Consider the following 18,062-nt stretch of genomic DNA (forward strand, 5'->3'; position numbering starts at 1 on the left):
GAGCCGGGCAGAGCAGTCGCCGTCGGGAGTGTGTGGGTTTCATTCCGATAGTGCGATGTAAAAAGACTCCAGGACCGCTTTTCTGTCTTCTTTCCCCGACTCCGGCTTGCAGATGTATGGCTGATCTCTATATCGCATTTGCCTGAAAGCGAGATCGGGTGGTGGCAAGTCACGGTGGAGCCCCCTGCCTCCCCGACACTCTGCTGGGGGGGTGGTGTTTTGGGATGACTGTATCCTGCCTCTCTCAGAAACAGTTTAAACTTGGGGGGTTTTACCGCTTTTCTGTCTTCTTTCCCCGACTCCGGCTTGCAGATGTATGGCTGATCTCTATATCGCATTTGCCTGAAAGCGAGATCGGGTGGTGGCAAGTCACGGTGGAGCCCCCTGCCTCCCCGACACTCTGCTGGGGGGGTGGTGTTTTGGGATGACTGTATCCTGCCTCTCTCAGAAACAGTTTAAACTTGGGGGGTTTTTTTTGCAGTAGGATCCCGTGGGACAGCCCATTACACACCTCAAGCCACACTGGCTTTAGTCTGAGTGTATGTGCGCAGCTAATAGATATGTCCACCCTGTTGACAGATCGATAGAAACATCTTGGCTGTTCTGTAGCCTTATTTCACTGCAGACTGCTGCTCTGTAAAACATGTCTGTTCCTGGAGGAGCAATTCACCTTGGAGGAAACTGCATGCCTGACTAACATATAATTGGGTTGGGTAATAATTAACCTTGTTTCTGCATTGTCTCATCGTAATTATATGATCTTTGCTTGCTGACTGAGACGTTGGAATTTCTTCCAAGCATTCTTCAGAAATGCAGGTTGCAAAATCTTTGCAAAGAAAGCTGGGAGAACTTAAATTAACATCTAATTAGTAAATACAGTAGGTAGTAGGAGACAAATCTATAAGAATCACTACATGGGTTGTTACATTTAACACATTGATGCTGTTCTAGGTATCTGACACACCATTTGTTCCAGAAATACCATATTAGTGGGTCTGATTGAAAAGCTGAATAAGTAGTGAGAGACATTGCACACTCACAATATGGGGATGTATGTAAAAAGATTCTTTCGAACCTTAACATTTCAAATGGATTCTGTGGAAATCCATTGCAGAAATTTGCTTGTAGAAAGGTTTGTTTGTGAATTTGAAGTTCTTAAGCAGTATTTTAAAACTCTAGGAATGAGATTAGGAATGGTTTCTCTGGTAGATCTAGTTATTTTGTTATTCGAGTAAAACTAGCAAAAGGCATTGATGATGCAGCTTTAATAAAACCAACCTTGCTATTTGAAGACTTTTTAATCCTTTTAGGTTTTCATACCTTTGTAGCCGAAAAGCACTTTGTAGAAAGAGAGCATGTAGAATATATGGAAAATGGTTTCCATGAAGTCACAGAAATAGCTGTGGTTTTTTAGGGGTGCCTGCTGTTTTAAATACCTAATAAGCATTTTGTTCTTCTCCTTCAGCTTAACCCAAATGTAAGTGTATTTCAGAGAAAATTTGTGAATGAAGTAAAGAAGTGTGAAGAAATGGAAAGAATACTTGGTGAGCTTTACTTTCATGCCTACCCTTTCTCATCTGTGGTATTATTAAATTTTACATTGCTAGAGAAGAACTACAGTGGAGGTTTTAGCTACAGATTTTTTTAATCTTCCCAGTCTTGTATGATCTGAATGCTGTAGAATCTTACAAAATTTTTGTTTGTATGAAAAAAATACAAAACATGTCTTTATGTAGATTTTGGGAGCCGGAGATGACTTGACTGTAGCACTGAATTGTGTCAGAACGTACAAATGTATTCCTTAATTTGTGTTGATATGCGGCAGCAGTTTTGAGTGTATCACAGAGTTGTTTAGTTCGGAGAGGACCTCTTGAGATCACCTAGCTCAACCTCCAGCTCCAGCGGGGGCAGCTAGAGCCAGTTGTCCAGGACTGTATCCAGTAGGATTTTTGCCTGTGGAGTCTCCACAACCTCTCTGGGCAACCTGTTCCAGTATTTAACCACTGACCTTGGTTTGTTGGTTTTGTGAGCTGAAAAATTTATTTAGACTACAACATGTATGTGCTAAACATAGGTTGGGTTTTTTTTAAACTCAGAGGTGAAGAAGAGTTGCTAATTTGTTGCTGATAAATAATTGAGACCATTTCAGTATTGACTGCTTAAAAATCTGCAAGGAAAATGGAGCTTTACTTTGAATATTTCTGTGACTATAAGATAAACTGTTTTTCATGTTATGTAACTCAGTGCTGTTGAACTTCCAAGCACCCTCAAAAATAACTCAAGTTATTAATAATTGTATTCACATGGTAGTTAATGAATAGAGAAGAGTATGTAGAGCATTACAACCAAGATACAGATTTCTTCAATGTATCCTGAGGAAAAGTTACCAATGAAGGATTCTTTTTATTGGAATCTCTCATCAGAGGCATGTGCTGGTCATGCCAAACCATCCCAGTAGCTATTTCGGCAATCTCCCTGCCCAGCATGAGTTGCATTTGTTGTCAAGGTTGCTTAAGTCACCTTGTTTGAACACTTTTTTATTCCAAACATGGGTCAATGAGCAGAATATCAATTTTTGGCAGGTGGCATGATTAGCAGAAAGTGATATCTTGCAGCAGCAAAGAGATGTTATGAAATGTTAAAAGCTTCTTAAAAAGTACTTGTGGTTGGAAAATTTTAGTCACAGGACTCTGAAGATAATTTACTTCCTCAAACTTCCAAGACAGAAATGTTCTGTGTATTTTATTCCTAGCACTCCATAAACCCCTCTTTTTTTTTTTTTTTTTTTTTTTCTTCCCTGGATGGACTAGTCCTCACCCTTTCCTTGCATACTTTTTGAAGACTCCAGTGTGTGTGGTGTTGCTAAAACGGATAAAATAGCTAGGGCCTGATGCTGCAGTGTGATCAGCACCATCAGTAACAGCTGAAGGTCAACTATGCAGTATTCTAGGAAGTATAAGGTAATACCGTTCCCTTTCTGATTCTGTTTTTCTTCTCACTCCAGGATATTTAGTACAAGAAATTAAAAAAGCGGATATTCCACTTCCTGAAGGAGATGTTGCTCCTCCTGCTCCCTTGCTGAAACACATTTTAGAAATCCAGGTAACTTTTCCACACCACTACCAAAGGTGTAGCTCTGGATCTTGGAACTGTATTTCAAACTTAATTACTTACTATCTTATTACTTAGGACTGAAGTTATAGGGGTGTGGCAGGGGTAGCAGAAGCCTTTGCTTTTGGTTTTGTCTTTTTTTAAATTTTTTTTTTAATTTTGATGGTTTGGCATATTACACTGTTCCAGGCAAATTGTTGTCTGTCGATGTAGTCCTTCAGCCTCATTTATTGCTTTGGGACTTAGCTAAGGCTGTTTTCGTGTATCTAAAATCCAGGGTGAGTGGGAGTTTTATATGCCCAAGGCTCTGCAGGTTCCAGTGCTGGTTGCATAGCAAAACATGGTGCTATTTTCTCTGAATGCTTTTTCTGGTATTATGTTAGAAGTAGAAGCTTGTAAAATGCAGATATAATTTTGAATGACATTCTGTTTTGCTGTAATTCTATTAATAGAATAGATAAGCATTTTGCACCTTGTACTCTCTGAAGTTCTAATACCAAGTCTGCATTACTTAGCTTGGACGCAAATTAGGGTCAGAACAGCAGACTTAACAGATGCCAGTGGAGGATCAACTGCATTCAGTACAAAGCAATCTTTAGCAGGCTGAGGAATAAAAGCTATGGAGCTTAAGTTAATTAAGAAATTGGGGAAACTCCCATCATTGCAGCAGATTAATATGTGCTTAAAATTCATCATCCCGTGATTTCCAAAACAGTATAACTGATTCTGTGTAATTTTTTCTCCATGTCTTAGGAACAGTTGCAGAAGCTGGAGACAGAATTGAGGGAAGTAACTAAAAACAAAGAAAAGTTGAGGAAAAACCTGCTTGAACTGACGGAATACACGTGCATGTTAGAGGTCACGCAAAGATTTGTCAGGAGAACAGCTGAGGTACTGCTTATGTTGTCTGGTGATGATTGTGTGTCATGGGCTGTTTTTGTGGCACACTGTTAGTAGTTCAGTTAAGTGTGTGATTTGGTGTCGGGCTTTACAGCACTGTATGTTGTTTGTTATTATTTATGCTCAGTACCTAGAAAACCTGGCTGGCAACCCCTTGTGCTAGGCTGTGTTCATATACATAGCAAAATGCAGCCCTGAACTTAGAGGAGCTTTGTGATTTCTCCATTTAATTGTTTGAATATTATTACTGATGCCAACTGAAAATGGAGGTGTATTTGTGTTATTTTGATGTGTAAATTGTGCTAAGAAATTTGCCATGTAGCCTTTGCAAGACTGACTATAATTGCCGAGAGCAGTGCACCTGAGATCCTAAGATCTTTCTGTTGTCTGAATCGAACACAGGAAAGTGTTTTATATTTTTATTGAAATAAATTCCTTAATTAGCTTTTCTTCTTTAGAATAATAAAATATTTTTTTTCCTGAAAGCTATAAATTATCTTTCTTTTATTTGCTAGTATGAATCCCATTTACATGCAAATTATGAAGAATTTCCATCTGTGGAAAACGAGCCGTTAGTGGATTACAACTGTATGCACAGATTGGGTGCCAAGCTGGGGTAGGTATGGTTCAGTCCCCGTCTGGCAGGTTGTCAGTGTGTGCTGTTTCAAAACTGCTTGATGAGCTCCTGTAAATAACGGGCTGTTTTCTTAAGAGAGGGAATGTAGTGTGACTGTAGTGATTTCAGATGAGCCAAACAGTTTTAGACAGGATAGGAGTCTGGCCCAAATGTACTTTTGTAACAAAATTGTATTCTTTGAAGAGACAAGTAGGGCAGCACCAAAAAAACTGCAACAATACTTCCATCAAACCAAGTATGTCTGTTAAGGAAAATATCTAAAAATCTAGAAAAATCTAAAATACCTAAAATCAGTACTTTCTTCTACTCTGTTTTTCTAGGATAAACACAGTGTTTTAATCACTTGGCAATATCAGTTGTAGTATTATTAATGGTATTGCCTACTTGCCTTTAAAATTATGTATGGATACCATGCTCTACAACACTGTTGTGAGAGGGTATCTTACCAAGCAAAAAAATTAAGAACCTTACTATCACAGAAAGAAACGATGTCAAATACGATTCTAATTGTGCGCTCTGGCCTACAGTCCATTTGTTTTCCAAACAGAAATGGAGTCTATTTTATATACCGGTTACTTCCTGTTTAGGGTGACGCTTCCTTCTCTATAGAGATGGGAGATGTTAAATTATTGTGACCTATGTGATCTTGAGTGATGATGTACTCTGAGTTTTTAATTTTTCATGTGGAGTTTAGCTTATTTTAAATTTTTTTCTTTTTCCATAGATTCATATCTGGGTTAGTTCACATAGCAAAAGTTGAAGCATTTGAAAAAATGCTGTGGAGAGTCTGTAAAGGATATACTATTCTTACCTATGCAGAGTTGGATGAATGTCTGGAAGATCCAGATACAGTGAGTAAACATTGTAACTATCAGTTTATTTTGTTTCTACTTTTTATAAGACTTGGAAGAATTTCTGCTCAGGTCTGCCTGCAATGAATATAAATGATTTCCCAGTGCCCTTGGAGGGAAAACTATTTTAAAGTATTAGAACTTGTAAGACTTTAAAATTAGAGGTCTTGGTGCCACCATAACTATAGGAGCGGCAATTATTTAACCATGGTTCAGCTTGATGAGTGCAGAACTTCATTGTGGAATAGTAGTGATTTTATGATTGGCTTCCTTGATCAAAATATGAGGCATAAATGGCTGCTTGGATATTTATTAACTAGGTCTGTACAGTGCATTACCTTTTAATGGTAATTTTATATGTCCATTCGGTAGTTAAGGAAAAAAAAGTCTGGAGCACAGTTGGTCTTCTATTAAGTTTTGTCTCTGAACTTACAAAATTCACTTTTGTAAATCAGCAATTATGGCTGCCTAATCTGTCAGTTTTAAATTTTGCTTTGATTCTAATTCGTAACATTTTTATTTTTTTAAGACTTTTTTTGTTAGTAATAATTCTGAGATGGTAAAATATAATCAATCTCTTATTTTTCCTAAAATATTTTTCTGTTTTTCTCTAATATACCAAAAAAGAGAGATATTGGCACACTTGAATTTTATTTTTAGATCTTCACTAAAATTGTGGAAGGTTGATGCTACTAACACAGCTTTTTCTAATTATTCAAATGTGTTATTTTGCTCTGTGATTATATTGCAGTGGAGTTGTTGGTTAAAAACAAACTTCATCAGCTTAACTTTTTTGGTTTTTTTAGGGCGAAACCACAAAATGGTTTGTTTTTTTAGTGTCCTATTGGGGTGAACAAATTGGCCAGAAAGTTAAGAAGATTTGTGATTGGTAAGAAGTAAAACTAATATATATATATATATGATTTTTTTATACCTGGGTTATATTTTCTTGTCAGTTTCCCTCCTGTTCCCCTTCCTTTTAAATGTTCATTTTTAAGCAAGGTTTTTGAAATTAAATTTGTGTCGTCCCTGTCCCCCCCTTGCATCTAGCTTTATAATTATGCAATGTACAAATAAATGTATGAGTCATTTTATCTGCAGTCCTTATTAAGTACAGGCAAAATACTGTCTCTCTCAGTTGAATCTATTCAGTGGTTATTAAATGGTGTGTTGCAGATTTGACTAGGGCATGGTTGAGCGATTTGTTTTGTTTTAGTTTCGCTATTTAACACAAACTTCTGTTTTTCTGTAGCTATCACTGTCATGTGTATCCCTATCCAAATACCATGGAGGAGCGCAAGGCAGTTGTTGAAGGACTGAATGTTCGTATTCAGGACCTTCATACTGTGAGTAAATAACAGTATTCCCTTTGCTGTAGTTATTTAACACCATAGGAAATCTTTTTGTGAATCACAGCATTAAATACATTAATACGTTTCTAAAATACATAGAGCTTTGGATCCGAACATGACTGTATGTCGTGTCCCTAGTCTCGTGTTGTATGCATCTATTAAACTTCAGGGCACTCTGGCATTGCCTTTTGTTTTAACCGGTGGTTAGTGTGGCTTCCTACAAATGTGATCCAGCATTGGACAAATACTGAGTGCTCCTACTGTGGTTAACGTAACCACTGTTCATTTTCAATGAAATATTTTTGTTTTTTTCTTGGAGAAAGGTGCTGCATAAAACTGAGGATTACTTACGCCAAGTCTTGTGCAAAGCATCTGAATCCATCTATACATGGGTTATCCAAGTGAAGAAGATGAAAGCCATTTATCATGTACTCAACCTGTGTAGTTTTGATGTCACAAATAAATGTTTAATCGCTGAGGTTTGGTGTCCGGTGGCTGATCTGCAGAATTTGCGCCATGCGTTGGAGGAAGGTTCAGTAAGTCAGCTCACTGATGTTAAAGCCTTTGTCTTGAACTACCTATGCAGACTTATTTACAATAGGTTAAAAGCAGGCACAGGAAGGTCTGGGTCTCTGAACTCATATAAACAGATTTCTTTATTAGCAGAGCCTTTATATAGTGTTGGGTGGGTTGGTTGGTTTTTTTGAATAAGAACTTCTGTGGCGGACCCAAGTCTGATTGGGCTCACAGTGCCATTTGCAGTCAAGTAGAAGGTGCTAATTTCCTTGTGTTAGTTGTGTTGAGTGCAGCTCCATCTTTTTGTTTTACAAGAGGGAATTTTTAGTAACAAATCTTTGTTTTATAAAATTGACTGATTCTCATTTGGTATTTCATATAAAATAAAGATTCAGAAACTGCTGATAGAGAAAGTGTTTTCACTATGATTAGATTGAACATCAACTGAGTTTTTATATAAAAGTATCTTCTTTCTGCCTGCAACTAGAGGAAGAGTGGAGCTGCAATTTCTTCATTCATGAATACCATCCCAACAACACAACCTCCTCCAACTTTAATACGTACCAATAAATTCACCTCAGGGTTCCAAAACATCGTTGATGCTTATGGAGTTGGAAACTATGGGGAAGTTAATCCAGGTTGGTCCTCTCAAATCTGAACTGTGAGCTGTGCTGTCGTTACTGCTTGCCTTGTCACATGTTAAATACCTTGCTGAATTGGACAAAATGGTGGCAACCACACTGCTTATTAGTAGCTGATTTAAAATTTCAGTAGCTCATCAAAAGTACAAATGGAGCTCCAAGGAGTAAGATGGGATTTGATTTTGCTGAGGTATTTTAGCATTAAAGACACTGATAAGAGCTGTATAACGTTTCTTTATATTCTTTACCTTGGATAAGATAAGTTATTTAGGACAAAAAAGAAAACTCTGGTAATGGCTATTGATCTTACTGAAGTGTGGAGCTCCTCAGTTGAAAAAAATCTAGCTTCTTGTATAACCCAGTTAGTTTAATGTCTTTATGTATTTTTGCAGCTATGTTGACTATGTCGTTCTCTATAGGAGAATATTCATTACAGTACAGAGCCAAAATACCCACAGAGGAGGAACTGTTTGTTTGGTTTTTATTTCCAGGGCTTGTATTACTATCCTCAGAATTGTCAGCTAATGCTTAACTGCAGAGTTGTCACTACTAAGGCATATACATAAGCAAGCTTTAAACTGAGGAAAATTTATAGTGTGTGTGTGAAAAGTCTGTTAGCAGGGGGTGAAATGTCTTTCAAACTTAAAGCTGAAAATTGTTTGAGAGGTTAAAGTAGTTGAATTGGTTTGGCTTAATTGATAGTGACATCATCTATTGTGCTGTGTGTCTGAAATCTGTTATGTTATTTCAGCTCTCTATACCATCATCACTTTTCCCTTCTTGTTTGCGGTTATGTTTGGAGACTTTGGGCACGGTCTGCTAATGTTCATATTTGCACTCCTGACCATATTGTATGAAAACCACCCTAGATTACAAAGATCACAAGATGAGGTAAAAGGAATTACAAATAACTTACTCCCCATCCAGCAAGCAATTGAATAGTTACCATGTTTCTGAAAAGTACTATTTATTGCACGTGTATTAGACTGGGGTTTTTTTTCCCTTTGTTTCAGGATTTTCTGTGTTTAAAGTTGCCATATTCCTTGAGTTTAATGTGATATCTTAACAAACTATTCACTTTTTTTTGAAAGGGCAGAAATAATCAAGTTGGAATGAAAGGCTGAGAAAAATTAGTTGATACTGTTGGGCTCGTCTTTCCTTCCGCTAGGGCTCCTTAGTGATGTGTGTGTCTGTTACAGAATGTGGTTACAGTGACTAATGTGAGGAGAAAATGATTTTTCAAATTCCATCTAAAAGGAGTTGTAGTTTGAAATTTATTAAACTTAATTTTAACTGATTTTTTTTTTTAATGATACGGGGTTGGAATGCAGGAACAAGTTTATCTCTCATTGGAATTATGTTTAATCAAGAATGGCTGCAAATTACTACCTTCTTGAAAACTAGGCCTGGGAAGGAAATGTGGTTTAAAAAGACTGTTCCTTAGTGTAGTGATGCCAATGAGTAAAGTCTTGGTTTGTGTGATGGGAGCGTGCATGGGCGCTTCAAATCTCTGCATTCAATTTAAACCACAATTGTCTTTCAGAATAATACTTCTTGCTGCTAGCTCTATTTCCTAATGCATATAAACCTTTGCATATAAATCACTAGCCATAAAGCTGTGAATTTGGGGAGATAAAGTGCACCAGTTTGGTGACTGCCATTTGTAAATTGCATATTCATATGCTTCAAGCAAAATTCTCCGTGTTACATCTCAGTTGGCTGTAGGTTTCTTGATATTCCTTAATGACTATTCACAAGAATGTTTAGTTCTTAGAAGTCTTGGTATGGCTAAAAATGTGTTTCTCTTAGAAATGTCTTAGATAATGATTGTTCATATAGCAGATGATGTTCTCTATTTTTTCTTTTTTCCAATACTTACAGATAATGAAAATGTTATTTGAAGGCCGATATGTTATTTTACTAATGGGCCTGTTTTCTGTATACACTGGATTGATCTATAATGACTGTTTTTCAAAGTCGTTAAATATATTTGGTTCTGGATGGAATGTTTCAGCAATGTTTGAACAGAAGGTTTGGAGGTGAGTAGCATGCCTCTGTTTGCTATACCATTAAAAATGTACTTCCTGCAACAGTTTAACCCTTTTGCTAACTGATTTTTAACTGTCCTTTTATTGAGAATAGTAAGTAAATATTGTGGAATCTAGCAAAATCTAATTGTTAAGGTAGTAAGTGCTAGTGTGCTAAGGGCTAAGTGATACATCTATGCTTAAAATGAAAAGGGTGGTAATAGTTAATAATAGTAGTAGGTTTTTTTGACAAAAAATCAAATTGCTTATTATCTTAAATTGGGAAATCCACGGAGAACACGATGTCTTGCAAAACCACTATTAGAATTTGGTTATATTTAATTCAGTCAATCTATCAAGTTCATCTTGTATTTATCAGTGCTGCTTTACTGGATTTACATGTCCTCAGTCACCTGGAATATTATCATTTGGTATCCATGACAATCAGTCTTCTCCTGGAACAAATTCTGTGGTGATACCCTAATGCTATATGCTAGCTAATAACTTCTAGTGGTTAAAAACTGTAGCCGGCATAGTATCTTTTTATTGGTAGGAAGAACTTGCATCCAATTTTGACGTGCTATTTCTAGGGTTCGTTCAGTCTCTAAAACTTCTTAGGTGTGTTTTGCACCTTTTTTTGTCATCTCACAAAGGTGGTGTTATGAATGGCTGGAGACTTCAGCAGTATTGTAAAAACTTAACAGAAGGCACTAGGACTTTGTCTTCTCATGTATTCTTTTTATTCATACAAAGCACACTGCTGCCTGTGCTATGGTTAGTCTTTATGCTAATGGTTTTAATTTGTCTCCAATTACTGTATTTTTCCAGCAGAGGTTTCTGAATACATATATCAGATTTTGAGAGGAATAGAAAACAGAGGGCTAGTTTTGGAGAAATTTGTCCTAGATCATGCTTATGTAATGAATAGCCAAGCAGTATTAGCATCTACTGTTAAGAAATTAACAACTAACAAAATAAATTACCTAGCAATCATTATTCTTTGCACAGCTTTTCTTGATAGTAAAAAAAAAAAAGTAGGCTATGAATCGTCAAACCTACTTTTTCACAAAGTGGGATAACCTCATTGTTTTGAGGTGTTATGGCCTTTTGGTATTTAAGTGTTCACAGCTTGCATCTCATTTTGCCTCACAAACAGGAAGTGGCTTAAAATAGGAGCATCAAAATGACTGTCTGTGGTTAAAATGTGAACAGGTTGTGAGTACTGTGTTAATTAAAAACTATATGAAGTTAGAGTGGAAACTCATGCAAATGCAAAAGGGAAAAAAAAGATATCAATTATTCTTTGTGTGTTTTATAGTGAATTTTATATAAAAGCAAATTGTGAGCTTTTAAGATGAAACTTTCCATTCTAGGGGAGTGAGGAATAAAATCCAGAAACTTTCCTTTCAAAGACAGACAGTGTGAATTAAGGCCAGACTCTGAATTTCTAGAACTTTTTAATTTTGGTATTGTTTTTACTAGCCAGGCCTTTTGTGCTTAGAAATCCTTTCATTCTTCTTTTAAAGACTGACAGTGGGTGTGAGCTAGTCAAATAAAGGAAAACAGCAGTAGTGCCCTGCAGAACTGGAAGTTTATATTGTCACTATGTTTAAACAATGTGAGATCTGATTGTGTTTTTCTTTCTCTGCAGTCTTGAGGATCTGAAGTATAATCAATTTTTAACACTGGATCCAAATGTTACTGGTGTATACAATGGAGCTTATCCATTTGGAATTGATCCGGTTAGTTTTATGCTTTTAAATTATCCTTTTGTAAATTAGATTTTGGTATGTGTATTAGGAAGATAAACATACTATGGAAAAAATACATTTCTGCGTGCATTCTCCATTCAGAAAGAGCTTTTCCTTTAACAGGTCGAAGATTTAACTATTTTTTCATGAAGCTCAAGTTTCAGTTATGATCCCTGTTTGAAGTAGAATTCTGGTCTCTAATAGGGAAAGGATTTTTTTTTTTTTTTTTTTTTTTTTTTCTTCTTCTCCTATTACACTGTTCTTTAATGGTGATTTTTGTCTTCTTCAGATCTGGAATTTGGCAAGCAACCGTCTCAGTTTTTTAAATTCTTTCAAAATGAAAATGTCTGTGATTTTTGGAGTAACTCACATGACGTTTGGAGTTGTATTGGGTGTATTTAACCACTTGTAAGTACAAGATGTTAAGATAATATAAACATTACAGTCTTTGTCAAGTATTGAATTATAACAGTTAATCTGTAAGGGAAACTGGAATGAGTTTCTAGAAACAGAATAATAGTTATTGTGAAAGCTGTTCTTAAAAACCCCACAGTAACAGGTCTTCCATCACATACATAAGATCAATGTTATGCCAAAAAAATCTGAAGACAGGGATTAATACAAGATTTTGTTTCACTTGTTGCTAAATAGAAATACATGCCTCTTATGGTCTTGATTCCCACTGAAATATCTGATTAAAATTTTACTGAATATGAAGAAATCAGTTCTGGATTAATTTCAGTCTTGCTCTTTAGAAGTGCTGGGTACTGTTCTTTTTTATTAAAAATGTGTTTGGGGCATGTATTTGACCTTTCTTTGTAAAACTTATTTTTCTTTTTTTTTCCCCATTTTTATCTTTCAGGCATTTCAAGAAGAAGTATAATATTTATTTGGTTTTTCTTCCTGAACTTTTATTCATGATGTGCATCTTTGGCTACCTTGTGTTTATGATCTTCTTTAAATGGTTAGCGTACTCTGCAGAGGACTCCACATCTGCTCCTAGTATTCTGATTCAGTTTATTAACATGTTCCTGTTTACTGGTGGTGAAACGGAGGTCTTCTACACCGGGCAGGTTAGTAGGGTCCTTACAAGCTTCTGATCATCCTATTGTTCCCTATGCAAATAACACTTTACCAATCTTGAAAGGCTGATGGCTGAGTGTTCCCCTAGGAAGGGGAATGTATCAGACTAAGGACAAATTTTATAGACATCATGATGAAATAGCATATTTACTCTTTAATTGGTTGTAAGATTTTACATAGTGACTTGTGAAAATACCTGTTTCTAGAACAAAATCTCCCAGGTTAAAATTAAGGCTAGAGAACAGATTCTCACGCTTGTCATTTTGATGCTTTTCTATGTCCTGTAAATAATCGTACTAAACTGAGTATCACTGATGCCTTGATTTAGAACCCAGTCCTGAAGATGCTGGATGTCTGTAACCCAGTTTAAGGGCCTGATTAAGTAAAATAATGTGCGTGTTCAATTTGGAGCACATGCCCACTCAAATCAGTAGTACTTTTCTTATTCTTAAACAGGCCTTTAAAAGAAAACGGGAAGGCTTTTCTTATCTTTGACTCTGTGATCTAATCTCATTTTCTTTCTTTCCCCCCCCAACAGGTTGCTCTACAGAGGTTTTTACTTAGTATTGCTTTTCTTTCTGTTCCTGTAATGCTTTTTGGTAAACCACTTTATTTATATTGGTTGCACAGTGGAGGCCGAGGCATTAGGATGTACAGGGTAAGTATTGAGACACACGTTTCTTCAGCGTAGAAGAAGCTATGCTTCGTTCCTCTAGCTCTGTTTTTGCCTTTGCTTGCAACTACTTTAAATACATTTTAAAAATGACACTGGCAGTCCACTTAAAGACACAATATGTTTTCATTTTGCAGAGTGGCTACAAGCTAATTCGAAAAGAAAGTGAAGAAGAACTTTCTCTGCTGAGAACTCATGATGTAGAAGAAGGAAGCAGTCATTCAGACAGTGGGCACCGAGAGGAGGATGGAGAAGAGGTAATGTTTTTACTTAATCTCTAATTTCTATGTCCTTAAAAGCAAATTAGAAGTGGAAGATCAAGAAGATAACCTGTATGCTGGGTCCCTGGAAGTTTTCAAGAAAATCAGCTGAACCTTTACAAGGACCTTGATGCCTGAATGCAGTTTACTTATTTTTATTTGTTGCTATTTTATCATTATTTCTTGATGTATTCTGATTGTTACAGTAAACTACAATCTGTCTGTAGTGGAGAACAGGAATAGTGCTTTATTTGCATCTATAGACTTTGCATCTAAGACTATAGTTTTTCTTAAACTGAAGAGTGGGATAAAAATCCTGGGTTTTGTATGGTTTTATGGATTCTTAAAATTAAGGCAAGATGACGACTGCCCAGCTTCCTGTTAATTACTCTTGGCTTTTCATCCAGACAAAAGTCTTTCTATGTCTGCAAATTACATCTTGTGATGAGGATTATTGCTGAGGGGGGTTGGGAGACATGAGCTGCATTCCTAGTCCCCAGCTATTGCGGCTGTTTAGTTTGGCCTAGTTTTTAAAGGTCTTGACCAATTCCACTGGTTTCCTGTGAATTGAAAGACACAAAAGTGCTTCAATTCCCCAGTGTGCAGACTATGTATAGTACTTGCTTTGCTCGAGTAGTAGACTCTTGTTTCTTATGTATAGAAAATACAATAATTGTTTTCTTAAATAAAACATGTCATAGGTCCATGCAAATTAAGTGTTGAAACTTGCAGTAATACTGGTCTTGGAACTCTTTGTTAGCAACAGTACGTATAGTTAGAGTTTGAAGTATTAATGTAGTTACTTTTCTATCACTAGCATTACTAATAATTAATCCTGGTTTTAAAGATGCAAAAATTCACATTGTAAACTTCTGACATCAATAGAATGGGAATTAAAACCATGACTCGTTTTACTACTTAGAGTTTTCAAGTATTAGATCATATTCCTTGTGGAAAACATAAATTGCATTAATTTTTATCTATCAGCAAAATAATTGGGGGAACTAACTAGAAAATTATAGCATCTGTTTTTTTTTTAATGTTGTCTCTGTAATAAGGATCTTAAATATGGCAGATCTTTTATTACTTGATATGAAATCAATTTATTACCTTAATGGAATTTTTCTTCCATTTATCTTAAGCTCTGCAGATGAATGTTTTTGTTCTTTTGTGCTGTACTATGTTGTTTAAATGGATACAAATGTATTTTTGTATTTTAGCTTAATTTTGCAGATATTTTTATGAATCAAGCAATTCATACCATTGAATATTGCCTAGGATGTATTTCTAATACAGCCTCATATCTGAGACTCTGGGCATTAAGTCTTGCTCATGCACGTAAGTGGGGTTTTTTTTTTGGTTTTTTTTTTTTTTTTTGGTTGGTTGGATTTTTTTTTTTCATCAGTCTTGGTTTTTACTGCTGGTTAGAGGGGGGCTGGCCTGTTGCGGTGATACTACTATGAAATTATCATTCTCTTAGTGTAAAAAAATTCCCTGTTTAAACTAATCATGATCTATGGAAAGTCCCCAAACTAAAATTGTGACCTGTTATCTGGAATCTAGTAATTTTTTTCATTGATTGCTCTGTGTTGTAAAGAGGCTGGTTATCTGAGCACAGTGTTACCTCACAAAATAGTGCATCGGTAGTCACGGTGCCATTTCTGATTTTCTGTTGATGACCAGTTTGGAAGGTACTTAGGTGCAAGTCTTAGTGTCATGGTGTAAAATGTTGACATCAGTAGATCTTGAAACTGAGATTTACTTTTAAGTATTTTGGGGGAGGCAGAGGGGAGCAACTAACTGGAGGTTATTTAGAGTTCCTATGTCCAGTAGATCCTGTGATACTGTTTAAACAGAGTACAGGTCACTTAGAGCAGCTCACAGGTGAATGTATGCAGTATCAACATTAATTATGAAAACTTTTTTTTTTTAATAGAGTTATCAGAAGTTCTATGGCAAATGGTGATGAGAGTGGGCCTTCGTGTGGATACAACCTATGGTGTCTTACTGCTGGTCCCTGTTCTAGCCTTTTTTGCTGTGCTAACAGTTTTTATTCTTTTGGTCATGGAGGGGCTTTCTGCTTTTCTCCATGCTATACGACTTCACTGGTAAGTTTTAACTCTTCATTTTTCCTTTGTACCACTTCAGCATATACTGGTTTGTTTAAGAGGAATTTTTGTGTCAAAATGTTAGGTGCCTTTATTAAAAAGAAAAGTGTAAAATTCAACATCCTAATGCTACTGTAATAGATTTATCCAATCACATTAAATAAATGGCTTGTTAGTTGAATGGGATTGTTCCTTTGGAATATTTTCAGTAAATTCAAATATTATATTGGCTTGTAATGCATATTAACCTCTACCATGTTCAGAGTTGACAAACTATTGAGTACATTTGATTTATAGTATTGCAGCTCTTCCTACTGTAGAATATTAGTAACGTGGATAAGTATTTTTAATTTCAGTCTGGTTATATGACTGAATGGCTTCAGTCTGTTTTTTTGGTTCAACAGAACATTTAGATTAGTGAGCAAAACTTTTGCTGAAGCCGGGCTGCTGACCCTTAAGTATTTTAATGCTTTCTTAGTCTTAATATCATGAGCTCTGCATGTTTGAGTGGATTCAGAGAATATTTAGTGTGAAACCTCATGAAATTTACAGTATAAGAAAAAGCAGGCATATAGTATATAAACACGAGGCAGAGCTATATGCATTACAGAGCATTGTCCTCATGATATTGTATATTTGCAAAACAATTAGCTACCACTAACTCAAAAACAAATTAGGCAGAAGTGAGAAATGAGCCGTTACAGCATGATGTCAGTGTGCTTGGGCTTGAGAAAAATGAAATTTGCCTGGGACTGTGATAGGAGGGTTAAATAGCCGCACAGAAAGTGTAAGTGACAGGATTAGGATTGGCTTTGTTCAGCCTCTTATGTTGCACAGTTCTATCTCAACAGCTGGTCATTTTGGATTAATATACACATTCTGGGCTTGTTTTGTCTCGTTTCAGGGTGGAATTTCAGAACAAATTCTACTCTGGTGGAGGATACAAGTTTACACCTTTCTCTTTTAAGCACATTTCTTTACATTTTAATAAAGATGATACGGCATAGTTTGGTTGCTGTCAGCAGAAATGTTTGGAATTGTCTGCAAATAATCATGTGATTGGATCTCACCTGTGAATGGTTTCCTGTAGGACAAAGTGTTTTTCACTTCTTGCCTTATAATGCAGCCAAATAATTCTGTAACATATACCTCCCATAGAAATACATAGCCAATTTGGAGCATCTTGTAAAGTATACAGATATAAAATGTACATTTTTCTTGATAAACTAATGTTGTAAATTAATTTTATTCTTTAAAAAAAAAAAAATTGTTACTGCTTGTCCTAAAACCAGTGTAGGTGTGTTTTTTTTGTTGTTGAGGCTGCTTATTTTCTTGAATGGTTACTTCTAAGTTATCTAAAAGACTTTTTATCATATTAAACATTAATTACTAATCACGTACTTAACCAAGCTACCCTCTCATGGACTTTGGGAACAATTCAGCAATGCAACAGAAGCAATGTATGTTTTCAGTATCTATTCCAGAAGGATTATGAAATGTAAATTTATACATAGCAATGCAACGTGCTTTTTTTTGGCCATATTTAAAATTGTACTGAAAATCTTAACTGTTTATTCTGAGTTCTGCCCAGAGTTATTACTTGAAATAGCACTGTGGCTTCTGAAAGATTTAATGTTAGGGAAGAAGGCAGGGTTAGAAGTGGAAACTGGAAGTATTGGCCCTCTTCTTTCCCTGTAGTGAGGAGCTTTCTGCTCCGCGCTGTTCTGCAAGGTGAGTTGTGTGCGGCCCATCACCTACGCTGACCTCGATGGCTGAAAGCCTCAGAAAAAGTCTTGTGCTGTCTGGATGAGGACTCAAAGAAAAGAATCAAGAAATTGTTATCCCAGGTTCTGTTTTTACAGTGTGATCCCAGGCTGAGTTTCTACTCCTTGGAATAACTTTGGCACAGGGACCGTGTTTCTGTTTGGCTGTAAGGACATACAGACAGTGTTACATGATGTTGAACCAAAGTTTATAGCGAATAGGCGGAAAGAGGTCCTTTTGTATTATTTTGTATCAGTGTGAAAATGGGGATATTACCATAACGTTTTAACATCTCTGCTGTAAGAACAGCGTAAGTTAGATTTTGCACTTGTTTCATACTAATTCCCAATAAAACCTCGTTCGCGCTGTTCCGAGCGGGCCCTTACGT

The 18,062-nt window shown here is 36.2% G+C and overlaps 1 protein-coding gene across 2 annotated transcripts; it reads left to right on the plus strand.

The window, feature by feature from the left end:
- Nucleotides 1-313: 313 nt before the first annotated feature.
- On the plus strand, nt 314-17,979 carry ATP6V0A2 (ATPase H+ transporting V0 subunit a2). Of its 2 annotated transcripts, XM_035898538.1 has the most exons (19): nt 314-1,544; nt 3,005-3,102; nt 3,865-4,002; nt 4,527-4,627; nt 5,373-5,499; nt 6,306-6,388; nt 6,752-6,845; nt 7,175-7,387; nt 7,855-8,005; nt 8,760-8,899; nt 9,890-10,047; nt 11,687-11,777; nt 12,076-12,194; nt 12,649-12,859; nt 13,408-13,527; nt 13,680-13,799; nt 15,023-15,140; nt 15,739-15,910; nt 16,815-17,979. In XM_035898538.1, exons 1-19 carry the CDS (start codon nt 1,529-1,531, stop codon nt 16,915-16,917), a joined length of 2,373 nt encoding a protein of 790 aa, XP_035754431.1. In that variant the 5' UTR covers nt 314-1,528; the 3' UTR covers nt 16,918-17,979. The 2 variants fall into 2 exon arrangements, with proteins under 2 accessions (XP_035754431.1, XP_035754432.1); XM_035898539.1 differs by lacking the exon at nt 13,408-13,527.
- Nucleotides 17,980-18,062: the final 83 nt, after the last annotated feature.

Source organism: Egretta garzetta, unplaced genomic scaffold, assembly GCF_000687185.1.
Source record: "Egretta garzetta isolate BGI_Z169 unplaced genomic scaffold, ASM68718v1 scaffold447, whole genome shotgun sequence".
Classification (NCBI taxonomy): domain Eukaryota; kingdom Metazoa; phylum Chordata; class Aves; order Pelecaniformes; family Ardeidae; genus Egretta; species Egretta garzetta.